Source organism: Vigna unguiculata, chromosome 9 (assembly GCF_004118075.2).
Source record: "Vigna unguiculata cultivar IT97K-499-35 chromosome 9, ASM411807v1, whole genome shotgun sequence".
In the NCBI taxonomy this organism is placed as follows: Eukaryota; Viridiplantae; Streptophyta; class Magnoliopsida; order Fabales; family Fabaceae; genus Vigna; species Vigna unguiculata.
Window position 1 is genome coordinate 9,888,208 of NC_040287.1, and position 12,297 is coordinate 9,900,504.

Consider the following 12,297-nt stretch of genomic DNA (forward strand, 5'->3'; position numbering starts at 1 on the left):
TGTCATATTTGTATGTATACAAAGTTTTGCAATTTGTATTTACAACTATAGAAAATTTTGAAGAGATTTAATTGTGTGGATCATAGCTATATGGAAAAAGTCAAAACAACAACTAGAAATAGTACGAAGACACAAACTCGTGTACGTGTTGGTTAATAGACATGTTAGATTACAATTAATTCTCTATTTTAAGAACCATGATAATTATAACCATTACCAAAATAGAAATGACAAATATAAGAAAAAAAAAATGTGGTTGATGCAACATATATAACTCAACATTCCGATCTCTAAACACACACAATTACATCCAAATTTTCTTATACAAATTGAAAAGAAAATTATGAAGATCGTGATTCTCTTTAGCATAATTGTTGCTTGTGGTTTTGTTGAAAATGTTGTTTCAGACAACAATCAATTTCCTTATAGAACCATCATAAATTTTGGTGACTCTTTAAGTGATACAGGAAATTCTGCAACTAAGGAACCATTTGCTGCTAATAGTCCTTATGGTTCCACATATTTTAAACATCCTGCAGGGCGTCTGTCAGATGGAAGATTGATAATAGATTTTATAGGTATTTATACTCTCTTTTCTCTTCAAAATATGACTTCAATAAAAGTCATACACAATATATTTTACTACCAATCACACACATTCTTATTAACTTATGATCATTTTCATTTTAGTCAAAGCATATGGGTTACCAGTGTTGCCAGCCTATCTAAATTTAACTAAAGGGCAACATGTTAAGCAAGGAGTAAATTTTGCATATTCTGGTTCAACTGCAAACAATAAAAGCTTTTTTGATCAAAGAGGACTCGATGTACCCTTAGCTGCTTATTCATTGACTACTCAATTTGAGTGGTTTCAAAAGCTTAAGCCTTCCCTTTGTACAGGCAAAGAAGGTTTCATCATATCTCCTCTTTTCATAATGTTTCAACAACATTTTTGTTTTTTGTTTCTCCATATAATTACTCACAATGTTATTCCCTTTTATCACAGATTGTGCCACTTTCTTTAAAAACGCATTGGTTCTAGTTGGTGAGATTGGTGGGAATGACATTAATGCAATCATCCCACACAAAAATCTTACAGAAATTCGGGAGTTTGTTCCACATATTGTTCAAGAAATTTCCACTATGATTTCTGTATGTTGTATCAAATTTATCTTAAATTAATTACAATAGTTTAATTAAACTTCATTTGAAATGTGATTGATTAGAGTAACTTGACTTCGGTTTCTATTTCTGTTTTGCAGAAACTAATTGAAGAAGGAGCGGTTCAACTAGTGGTTCCAGGGAACTTTCCAATTGGGTGCAATAGTTATGTTTTGAATGAGGTGAATAGTAATAAAACAGAAGATTATGACGAATTTGGGTGTTTGAGAAATTACAATGCTGCCATCAAGTACTTTAATGACCAACTAAAAACAGCCATAGACGATTTGAGACACAAGAACACGCATGTTAACATAACATATTTTAATTATTATAGTGCAGCTAGACGCTTATATGAAACCCCAGAACAATATGGTAAGTTGTGCTTTGATTTTTCTTTTCTTTAGATGATTAATAAATAGTTTTACAAGGTTGTTGCTATAACTTTGCTATTAATTTATGTAATGCAGGCTTTAAGGGTAAACCTGACACCTTCAAAGTATGTTGTGGAAAGGGTGGAAGATACAATCTTAAAGAATTTTGTGGATTTGGTGATTCAGTAATTTGTGAAGAACCTTCCAAACACATAAGTTGGGATGGATTTCATATGACTGAAGCAGGTTATAGAGCAGTAGCTCAAGGACTTCTCGAGGGCCCTTATGCTACTCCTGCTCTCAAAACTCCTCCATTCAAGATTCCAAAGGAATGAAGATAGCACAAAGCAAACATTAATGAAGATAGCATTTGATTCTATCTTTAGTATGCATATAATAAGTCACACATAGAAAATATGGTAGAACATTACTATTGTATTATACAATAAAAGTCCTATGATATGATGGACATGTTTATTTTCACTAGAGAAATAAACGGTTGTTTTCTTAAACTCCCATCTTAAATTACTTTGTTTTTTCTTTTAAAGTCACGTACAATGGCTACTTATTAAAATCTGACTATGTCATCAACGTACTACGAATTAAAACTTGATTACTTCCTTTACCGTTTTCATTACATCATAGTTTCATTTTAGAGATTAAGAGTGACTGATCTTCATTTGTATAGCGATTATTATCATAAAAATAATTGACTACTTCTAATAATTACAATAAATAATAATTTTGATGGTTACTATAATTTGGAAATAGTCATGAACATTTCTTTTATATATATATATATATATATATATATATATATATATATATATAAAACCATCTGGACCTGTAATGACTTCGATCATTTTGGCCTATTGTGGCTTATATTATCTTGGCATGTTGCAACATTGATTAAGAGAACTAAGTGTATTATGAGCATTATTAAGCAGATTAATCATGGTACTTATTTGTATGGTCCAAACCCAACTAGGTAAGGGCCCATAAACCTAGTATAAATAGTACAACTTGTGAGGTAAATGATTTACACATTCATTGTTATTTGATGTACTCAATTGACTCTTGACCTACTATATAACTAGCTTAAAAAATTTATCTAGATTACAAGACTTCAATAACTAAACTCTAAAGTATTTTACTATAACTCTTGAATCAAATCATTCTTTAACTCTTTGATAAATGTCCAATATGCACTAGTGCAGAATTCCCATTTTACCTCGCCTTATATGCCTCGGTTGGCCAGGAACCGAAGCATATAATGGCGCGGTGGCATTTTTGCAATTAGAGCCAAGTTTTAGGCCTCGGTTCTCCAAATACCCGAAGCCAAAGAGGGGTATAGGCCGCGGTTCGCTCAAAACCGGTGCCAAAGAGGGGTTTAGGCCTCGATCCAGTAGGACTCGAAGCCAAAAAGTGGCTGGAAGTCAGGGTATAGGCCTCGGTCCAAGGAGACCCGGTGCCAAAAGGGGTCAATGGCTTCGGTTCTTCTAACAACCGAAGCCATAGGGTTTATTTAGAGTTTGAAAATTGCGAACCCTTCTTCCTCCCCGTGCCAGCCTCTGCAACTCTCTCTCTCTCTCCGCTGCACCCACTGCCACCACACCCTCCGGCCATCGTTCACCATCTTTGGCCACCTGCGACCACCTCCGGCCAGTGCAACCACCACGCGCGAGCCCCCTCCATTTCGCGTCTCTCTCTGTCGCTCTCTCTCTCGCGCGGTCTCTCTCGTGTGCGCGCTCTCCCTCCACTTCACCCACTGCCACCACACCCTCCGGCCATCGTCGACCACCTCCAGCCACCTGCGACTACTTCTCAATTTTTTTTCGGCAATTGTAGTACTGCCATTCCTCCAAGGTAAGTTTCTAACTCGTTTTTGTTTCATTTTCCATTTTGTATATATTATTTTTGAATTTCGATTATTGCAAGTATTGATTTTCATTGGAATTGAAATTGTTTGGATTGTTTGTATATACTATGAGTTAGCCTTAGTTTCCCGTTTGAGATTCAATACGAAAATTATGTATTGTTCCCAAATTTTCATTTTGACGAAACTACTTATTTTTTAATTAGATAAAAGGGGATACAATACTAATAATTTAAATGTATTGAATCTTGAATTGTCCAATTGGACAGTTTAAGAAGATAAATCACTTTTTAATAGTTTATTAGTGCATATATATTTTAAAATACATATCTTAAAATTCATGAATATTTGTCAATTGTGTTTTGTATTGATCTTCAGGTGCATATTTGATTGTGGTTTATAATCACTTTCATTTCGTGTATCCTGAAGGCCAATGCGAAATGCTAACATTTTTGGGAGAGATCTTGACATCCCACTTTACTTGCATTCCCAAGATGTCTTGGAGCTTGCACGGGGACAAGAGGAACTGAATATTACCATTATTCAGTTATGGATGATGTAAGTCTTTCAATCATTATATATAGTTATATGATATATTTTTCTATTTACTTATATCAAATCAATTTTATGTTTAGGTATTTGTCTGGTGTCACTGAAACTATGGGACTGAATGATGTATATGGGTTTGTAGACCCCCAACTCACTTATGAAGGCAACAAGTTTGATGACATTCAATCATATGTCACTGGATGCTTTCAACGCGGAAAAGAAATTTATTTTGTCCCTTATATTGCTGTGTAAGTCATTTTTGTTAACTTATGAATATAATCTATCATTTTAATGCATAACAATAAATTTATTTTTTTCTCAGACATCATTGGCAATTACTTGTGGTTTCCCTAAGGGAGAACCTTGTTGTGTGGTTTTGCTCTTTGCACCGCCCTCCCCCCAACCATCTTAGACAAGTAATAGATTGGTAAAAAACCTAATCTCAATCTTATGAAAATGATATGTTATATAAAAGTATCTTAACTTATTCCCTTTATCATAGTTCAATTATTGGACATAACATGTTGTCAGGGAGATCAACGTCTAAGGCAAAATGTCTTGCATGGTGTTCCCTCCAGGTTTGATATTTCTATCCATATATTTATAATTGTTTGATTTGATTTTCTTCATTAATTGATTTTAATGTTGTTGATATAATGTAGTGTAATAGACAAACCAGCTCATATGAGTGCAATTACTATATAATGCAATGGATGACAACAATTGTGCGTGCTCGTATTACAACTAATTGGGACACGGTAATATATTTTTAAATTAAAACAATTACTTTGCAATATTCTAAAGTTTGGTATACTAACTTAATGTCTTATTTTGCAGACATTCAAGAGTCCTTTGCCAATTCCCGCGAAGTTCATAAATTTTGGTAAGATAGCATGTGTAAAATTCATAATTCAAATGTACAATAGTATTGATTAGGACATATATATTTCGATTGTGTACATTTCAATTATCTTTTAAATGTTTTTGGATTATGGATGTTTGAGAAAATATTCTGTTATGGTTGTTGTTATGACTTTGGCAAGTGTACCAAGTCGCGCAAGTAGTAACCGGTAAGACCGGAATATCGTTTCCCAAGAGACTCGTGTATACTAATTAATTGCGTAATTAGTGACTAATTTAAACTAATGAATAAATCCATATTTTGAGTTTCAACGTATGAAGTTAAACTTTGCATAAATAATTAAAATTGAACTTTGGAAGTTAAAGGCACTTAGTGAATGGAAAAGATTAGAAATGATATGACTTGATATTGCCGGGGTTAGAATTCACCAACTATGCTCTCATGCAACTACAATTTAACATCCTCTTCATTAATATGCTAATGCCAACCCACAATATTACTCAAACCCTAATTCCTTAATGAATTAAGCCTAAATTTCCTTATTAAAAGTCAATTCCTTGAACTCTTAATAAGCAAATTTGCTTTATGCACAAAGGTTTTAATGCAACCAATGGGTCAAGTCCCATTCCTAGGTACAAGCTCCATTGAGTTTTCTTATTTCAAATCTAGGTTTCAAAAGATATTTCCACACCCAATGAACCAAAAATCATGCAAGAGATGGCTAAATCAATGCAAGCTTTAAGTGAAGAAATAAGAAGACTAGCAATTAATGAAAGAGTCATATATAAAATCAAAACATTTGCATTTACACAAGAGTTTCATGGCTACATCTAACCTCAACAAAAATGGGTTTAGCTCTCCATTGCCATGGAGAGCTCAAGCTTAAAAATGGAAGAAAAGGGAGAGAAAGAGATACAAGGAGGAAGATGGAGCTGTTCCCACGAGCCCTAGCACTCCTCCAAGCTCTCCAAGTGTGTTCTTCGTGCCTCCAAAATACCAAAGATGAGTTTCCCTCCGCGAAAACAGAAGAAAAAGGGTCACTTGACACATCAGCGAAAACAGGCGCCTGGCGGAAGGGTCTCACCGCCAGGCGCAAGCCACCAAACAGGGGGCAAGTCTTCCTGCTACCGCCCGGCGGTGACCAAGTGCCGCCAGGCAGTGACTAACAGTAGCGCCTGTCTGGCGCTTTGCTGACGCGTAGCTGGCGGTCTGTTCCGCCTGGCGCTGGCTTTGCGTCGCCAGGCGCTTCCTGTTGAAATTTTTCTTCTCTCTTTGCTATTCCGGGTCACTCATTAGTCTGGATTTTTGGAACAAAGCTTCCCATCTACAAAAAGGACACAAAAATGGGGATTAGTGGTATATTTAGATTAATGTAACCCACAATGTATTTATTTACAAAAGTAAGGTAAAATTGAGGATTAAGTAGGTTAAATGCTTTGGAAGAGATGATTTTGCTAATGAAATATAGCTTGGATAATGGTAAAAATTAACATTATCAACTCCCCCAAACTTAAAACCTTGCTTGTCCTCAAGCAAAAAGGTAACTTGGCCTAGATGAACACAATTGCAATGATCTAGCAAATCAAGAAAACATATGTCAATTGTGCCTGCTCTTATTTGAAAGATTGTGTAGCACATGTGTTTCATTAGCAAGGCAAACTAAAGCTATGGTGTTCACAAAACAAAAATATCACAAGTGCATGCAAGAGTTTATAAGGGATCAACAATCATGGCAAAATGTTTCCTTGATCAATGGGAACCACTTCTCACAAGAACAAGTGTTTCACTCAAGCCCACTAGTGTATGGATATAAACAACATTCTCTCTACCATCACAATGTCACACAATTTAACTTTGCTTTTTGTTCAAAATGTCTAAGACTTTCACAAGCATGCTATCATCACAAGGTCTTTTATGGCTTGTATCGTGGCTAGGCTAAGAAGGAAATTTGGTTTTTCAGGATAACAAAAGTACCTTGAGCTAAGAGAGCAACTAATCAAATCATGAAAGTATTTTTCTCCCTTCTCTATTGAACCAATGAAACCAATTCCCAACTTGCTTGCACCAATTTTCTTTTCTTTTCTTTTTTTTTGAATTGAACCAAAAACTTTACAAATTTTCCCATGCTCCCTTGTATTAGCAATAATTCCCCCAAACTTGAACCATACTCATGACTAACAATCATTTGCTCTCTCAAGCTCAAAGTAAGGTAGTCAATATCTTCACTATGCTCAAGGTTCAAGGAATGACACATATTATCTTTAAGGCTCAAAGAAGACTCAAAGGATTTGCACAAGAAATCAACTTAAAAAGGATTGGCTCAATTATGTAAAGAAAAAGAAAGATGGCCTTGATCACCTGTAGCATGCAAGTAAATGAATAGCAAATGAACTCAAGCAAAGTCAATTATGAGTCCACAGTGATAGCATTCACACAAATCAACTCTGGGGCAAAACCTCTCACAGGGTATTTGGGTTCCACAATTCTCAACATATGCCAAAATCATTGATCACAATTAAACTCAAGCATCACTATATCAAAATGAGAACAACCACAAGCTCATGCTCACAAGCCAATTCAACATCATTTCATAACAAGCACAAAAGATGATCATGAAAAGTAGTAATTCAATGCAAAAGATTAGTTCACCACAACCAAGTTACAAAGTTCTACACTATGCTAAAAAATTCAATACTATCAAAAGAAAGTTAAGACTGAAAACTAAAAGCATAAAATAAATCAGGACTATCAACAAAACAAGTCCTACAAAAAGTGAATCATTCTCTCCAAGTGCTCAAGCGTCATCCTCACCCTCTTCGTCTAGCTCCTCCTCGTCATCATCACCAGCAGATGAGGCTCCACCTCCCCCAGTAGTAGTGGCCTGGGCCCCAGGCCAAGCAACAGTGGCAGCAAATTCCTTAGCTCATGGGGTGTGCAGCTCAGGAATAGTTAGGGAGATGCCCCTAAGCATGTCAGCATTGGCCATCCCCATCCGGTATAAGGCCTGCATCTGGGGTTCCAGAAGCTGAAGGTGATCGAGCTTGGCCTCCAAAGCCTGCAACCACATGTCAATGGTGGGAGTTGCCTCGGGCTCGGGCTTTGGCTCAGCCTCTGGCTGTGACTGATGGCGCCTCCTGGGTCTGGGAGCAACTGAGCAGAACCTTTGAAAATATGAAAAGTCCAAGTCCTGCGTTGCTTTCTCCAACGGAGGTACAAAAATGTCCACCCCTGCCAGGCTGCAAAGATGGGTGATGAGAGAGGGATGGCCAAGAGCGGCCTTGCCAGCGGCGTTAGAACACCGGTGGATCTCATTGGCAATGAATTGCCCTACATCCATCACCCGACTGGTCAGGATGGTGTATAGAATGGTGGCGCGTCCCTCCGTAAGATCAGACACATGGGAGCACGGGGAGATGTTGGCGTGCACAAATGCTGACCAGAAGCGGGCCAAGGGGTGAAGGGAACCTCTCTGAATCGTGCCCCTGTGAAATCCTTCACCCGCCAAGCAGAGTGCTTGGATTAGCTCTCCAGGCGCCACGCCCTCATCATCCAACACTGAAAATTGGCACTCCACATCATCAGCCAGCTGGGTGCCCAAAAACTCATTGATCGTGTCAGCATCAAATGGCACCCTTTTCCCCCGCACATAACTGAGAAAAGTGGGGGCTGTTGAGGTGGTAACCTTGGCGTTAGCATAGAATTCCTTCACCAAGGTTACACTAAAGGTGCTAGGATAGCTACCCAGCCTTTCCCAGCCACGCCTGATCAATTCCAGCTGAAATTCGTTGACCTCCCCGGGCTTGAGAATCACTTTCCTCTCTGCCACCAACTTTCGTTGCCTGACCACTTGGAAGCGGTCCTCATTATCCTTTGTGAGGAAGTAATGAGAGTAAATTCTCTCCTTTCGCTTTTGCCCTTTCGAAGGGTTGCCAACAGTGGTCTTCATTCTTTTGGGATTTGAGGAGGATGCCATCTGCAAAATAAACATTGGTACGAAGAGGCAATTTAAAGTTAGCATTGGAGTGAGAGATTCAATCAAAAAGAGAATTAATTGCATCTAAAGACTAAACTAGAGCAACAAAATGTCAAGTCATTTAGATGCAAAAACCATTGTAGCACTGGTGCCTCACAACCCAAGCTACAAACACAAGAAAAACAGAGAAAGAGGCAAAAATAGGGGCCAGTCAAAACGGCCGCCAGGCGCCAGCTTGCAGCAGTGGCACTGCTATGCGCCACCGCCTGGCAGTAAAACAGGCCAAAATGGCGATCGCCAGGCGGTACATAACAGGGCAGCCATGGAATGCAGTGAATGAGCACAAAATAGCAGAAAAACCAACTACATTGGCAGCCCATAAAGCAAACACAAGTTTATAACCACAAATAACAACAGAAACAATGATCATCAAGGCAAAGCAAAACCCTAAACTAATGAATCAAGAATTTTTAAACAAAAACAAGCATCAACTAGTCTAGAAACGATGAGAAAAACAACACAAGGAAGTTACTTGAGTGGATTGCACGAGTGAATGTTGCAAGAGGTTAGATTAGAGAGTCCGTGAGAGTGGGTTTGTGCGTGGAAGGGGTTGGAGCAGCGTTTCGCCTGGCGAGAGTGAACTGTGAGTGAGTGGCACGAGAATGAGAGTTGGAATCAGGTTTGAATTTGAGAGAGATTGGGAAATAGAGTTAGGGATTTGAAGATTAGGGATTTGGTAGAAGTGAGAGCAAGGAATGAGAGTGAGACGCCAGGCGGGAGTAAGGATTAGGGTTTGAAGAGATGGGAGAAATGGGCCAGCCAGAAACAGATTTAAAAAGCCCAAACGAGCAGCGCAGCAGTACCGCCTGACGGTAGGTTACGAGCCGCCAGGCGGTATACCAGTAAAATCACTATGAGGCTGTTTTCTGGTGTGGCGCTAGGCGGGCGCTAGGGCACCGCCAGGCGGTATGCTTCTGCAGTGCATCCAGTGGTCAATTTTTCAGATGGCGCCTGGCGGGAAGGAGTGAACCGCCAGGCGACTAAGCTGCAGGGGTGGATTTTTTTGTGTTTTTGGGTAATGGTTGGGTTGGCTTTGACTCTATTGTGCTCCTACCAACCTTTCACTCTTGCACACATACTTTTTCAAGCTTTTCAACTTCAAACCAAGCATTCACACTTAAGCAAAACATTCAATTCACAAAACACATGCACAACTTAACTTAAGATATGAATTTACTACACAAGCTATGCTACTAATATTCTCACAAACAACCAATTTTACACTACCACATTCTATGATGCACAAAGGCTAAATTCAATTCAAAATGCTACAACTAGCACATGCTAACACCATCCTAAAACTAAACATGCTTAACAACATTCTAGGCTATGCTTCCACATATTCACAAATGCAAATTTAACACAAAATTCAACATCTCAACAACACAACAATCATACTAACACAATTCACACATGCATACAAACATCATATTGAATTGAAAACAAATATTAAAAGCTAGAATGAGTTTAGAGCACTGGGTTGCCTCCCAGGAAGAGCTTGTTTAACGTCACGAGCCTGACGGGTAAGGCGCTTAAGATTGGTTGTGCTTTTGGTGTGCTCCTTCCCAACCTCACACCTATACAACTTCAATTGAGCACTAGTCACCAATTTAGTCCTTCTAGAATAAGGAGCTTCAATTTCAATTCTTCCATCAACTTTGATGTCTCTAATAACCCATAGCCTTGCCCAATTTGACTTGAATCTTCTAGGAGAAATATTCAAATGTTCCTTTCTCATCACAATTGGTTGGTCAGGTCTCAGTCCATTAGTCCCCATCAAAGAGTGGTGGTGAACTAGAGCATCATCTTTCTCTTCCCTCTCTTCATTCACTTTTGCAGAGAAACAATTTGAGCACTTTCCAAACAACTTAGAAGCTTGCCACGGTCTACTAGTCACAAATAAGACTTCATTGATGGCCTTAAGACTAGTTTCTTCATCAGTTGATTCTTGCATAGCTTCAAAAACGTTGAAATTCACTTCCTCATCTTAGTCCTTCAATTTCAGTGTTCCCTCATCCACATTGATGACAACCTTGGCTGTCTTCATGAATGGCCTCCCAAGAATGAGTGGTACCCCTTCATCTTTCTCCATTTCCATCACCACAAAATCAACCGGGAACTTGAGCTTATCTATCTGCACCACCACATCTTCCACCACGGCATAAGGGTATTTGATGGAGCTATCTGCTAGTTGCAAGGTCATCCTTGTTGGCTTGGTTTCGAGACCACCAATCTTTCTAAGCATAGATAGGGGCATCAAATTAATGCTAGCCCCTAAGTCAACAAGAGCTTTCCCCATATCTTGATTTCCAATGGTGCAGGGGATGGTGAAGCTACCCGGATCCTTTAATTTTGAAGGAAGATTTTTCTGAATAATGGCACTACAATTCCCTTGCACTTCAATGGTTTCCTCTTCTATGTATTTCTTCTTTTTGCCAAGGAACTCCTTCATGAACTTTGAATAAGAGGGTATTTGTTGCAGTGCTTCAGAAAACGGGATCTTGATCTCAAGTTGTTTGAATATGTCCTTGAACCGAGCTAATTGTCTCTCTTTCTCTTTTCTTGAAGGATTTTGAGGATAGGGAAGGGGTTTCACAACAACTTTCTCTTTTTGTTTTTTCTCTTTATCCTTCTCTTCACTTTTATTCTTTTCTTCTTCCACAACAATCTCTTCATCAACTTCTTCCTCTTGAATCTCTTCTTCATTCTTTCTCTTTTCTCTAGCCTCCACCTTTTCTTTAGAACCTAGTCCAACCTCCTTTCCGCTTCTAGTGAAGATGGCCTTACATTGTTCTTTGGGGTTGGCTTCAGTGTTGGCGGAAAAAGAACTTCCTCGTTGATCAGCCAATTGCTTGGCTAATTGCCCTACTTGCACCTCCAAGTTTTTTATTGATGCATCAGTGTTCTTTTGATTTTGAATTGACATCTGCAAGAACTGTTGCATCATGTCCTCAAGCTTTGAGGTTCTGTCAGTCAAAGAGGGATGTTGGTAAGTTTGTTGATGTGGGGGCCTATTGGAAAGTCCTGCTTGGCTCATGTTTTGGTGAGGTTTCCATCCTTGATTATAGTTCCCTGGTCGGCCTTGATTGCCCATATAACTAACTTCCTCTTGAGATGTGCTTGGCATAGCACATTGCCCATTGGTATGGTTTCCTCCACATAACTCACAACTTTGCACTTGTTGGAGTTGAGCTACAGAGGCATTTTGAAGCTCTTGAGGAAGTTGTGACAATTTCTTCATCAGGGTCTCCAACTGCTGAGTCATAATCTTGTTTTGAGCCAATAGAGCATCTTGAGATTGAAGCTCTAGAATACCCTTCTTTTGAGAATGGGCTCTCTCAGTGTAAGCTTCATTATCATTGGCGGCCATATTCTCTATTAACTCATAAGCTTCCTCTGGCGTCTTCCACTTGATACTCCCACCGGCAGAGGCATCTAACAT

The 12,297-nt window shown here is 38.8% G+C and overlaps 2 protein-coding genes across 2 annotated transcripts; one reads left to right on the forward strand and one right to left on the reverse strand.

The window, feature by feature from the left end:
- Positions 1-315: 315 nt before the first annotated feature.
- On the forward strand, positions 316-2,047 carry LOC114164704 (GDSL esterase/lipase At5g45910-like). Its single transcript, XM_028049449.1, has 5 exons — positions 316-578; positions 691-909; positions 1,007-1,152; positions 1,263-1,536; positions 1,632-2,047. The coding sequence occupies exons 1-5, from the start codon at positions 344-346 to the stop codon at positions 1,868-1,870; spliced, it is 1,113 nt and encodes a 370-aa protein (XP_027905250.1). The 5' UTR covers positions 316-343; the 3' UTR covers positions 1,871-2,047.
- Positions 2,048-10,842: 8,795 nt separating this feature from the next.
- On the reverse strand, positions 10,843-12,297 carry LOC114163422. The gene is made up of 2 exons (XM_028047740.1): positions 11,601-12,297; positions 10,843-11,339 (listed from the first exon to the last, which is right to left on the reverse strand). Exons 1-2 carry the CDS (start codon positions 12,295-12,297, stop codon positions 10,843-10,845), a joined length of 1,194 nt encoding a protein of 397 aa, XP_027903541.1.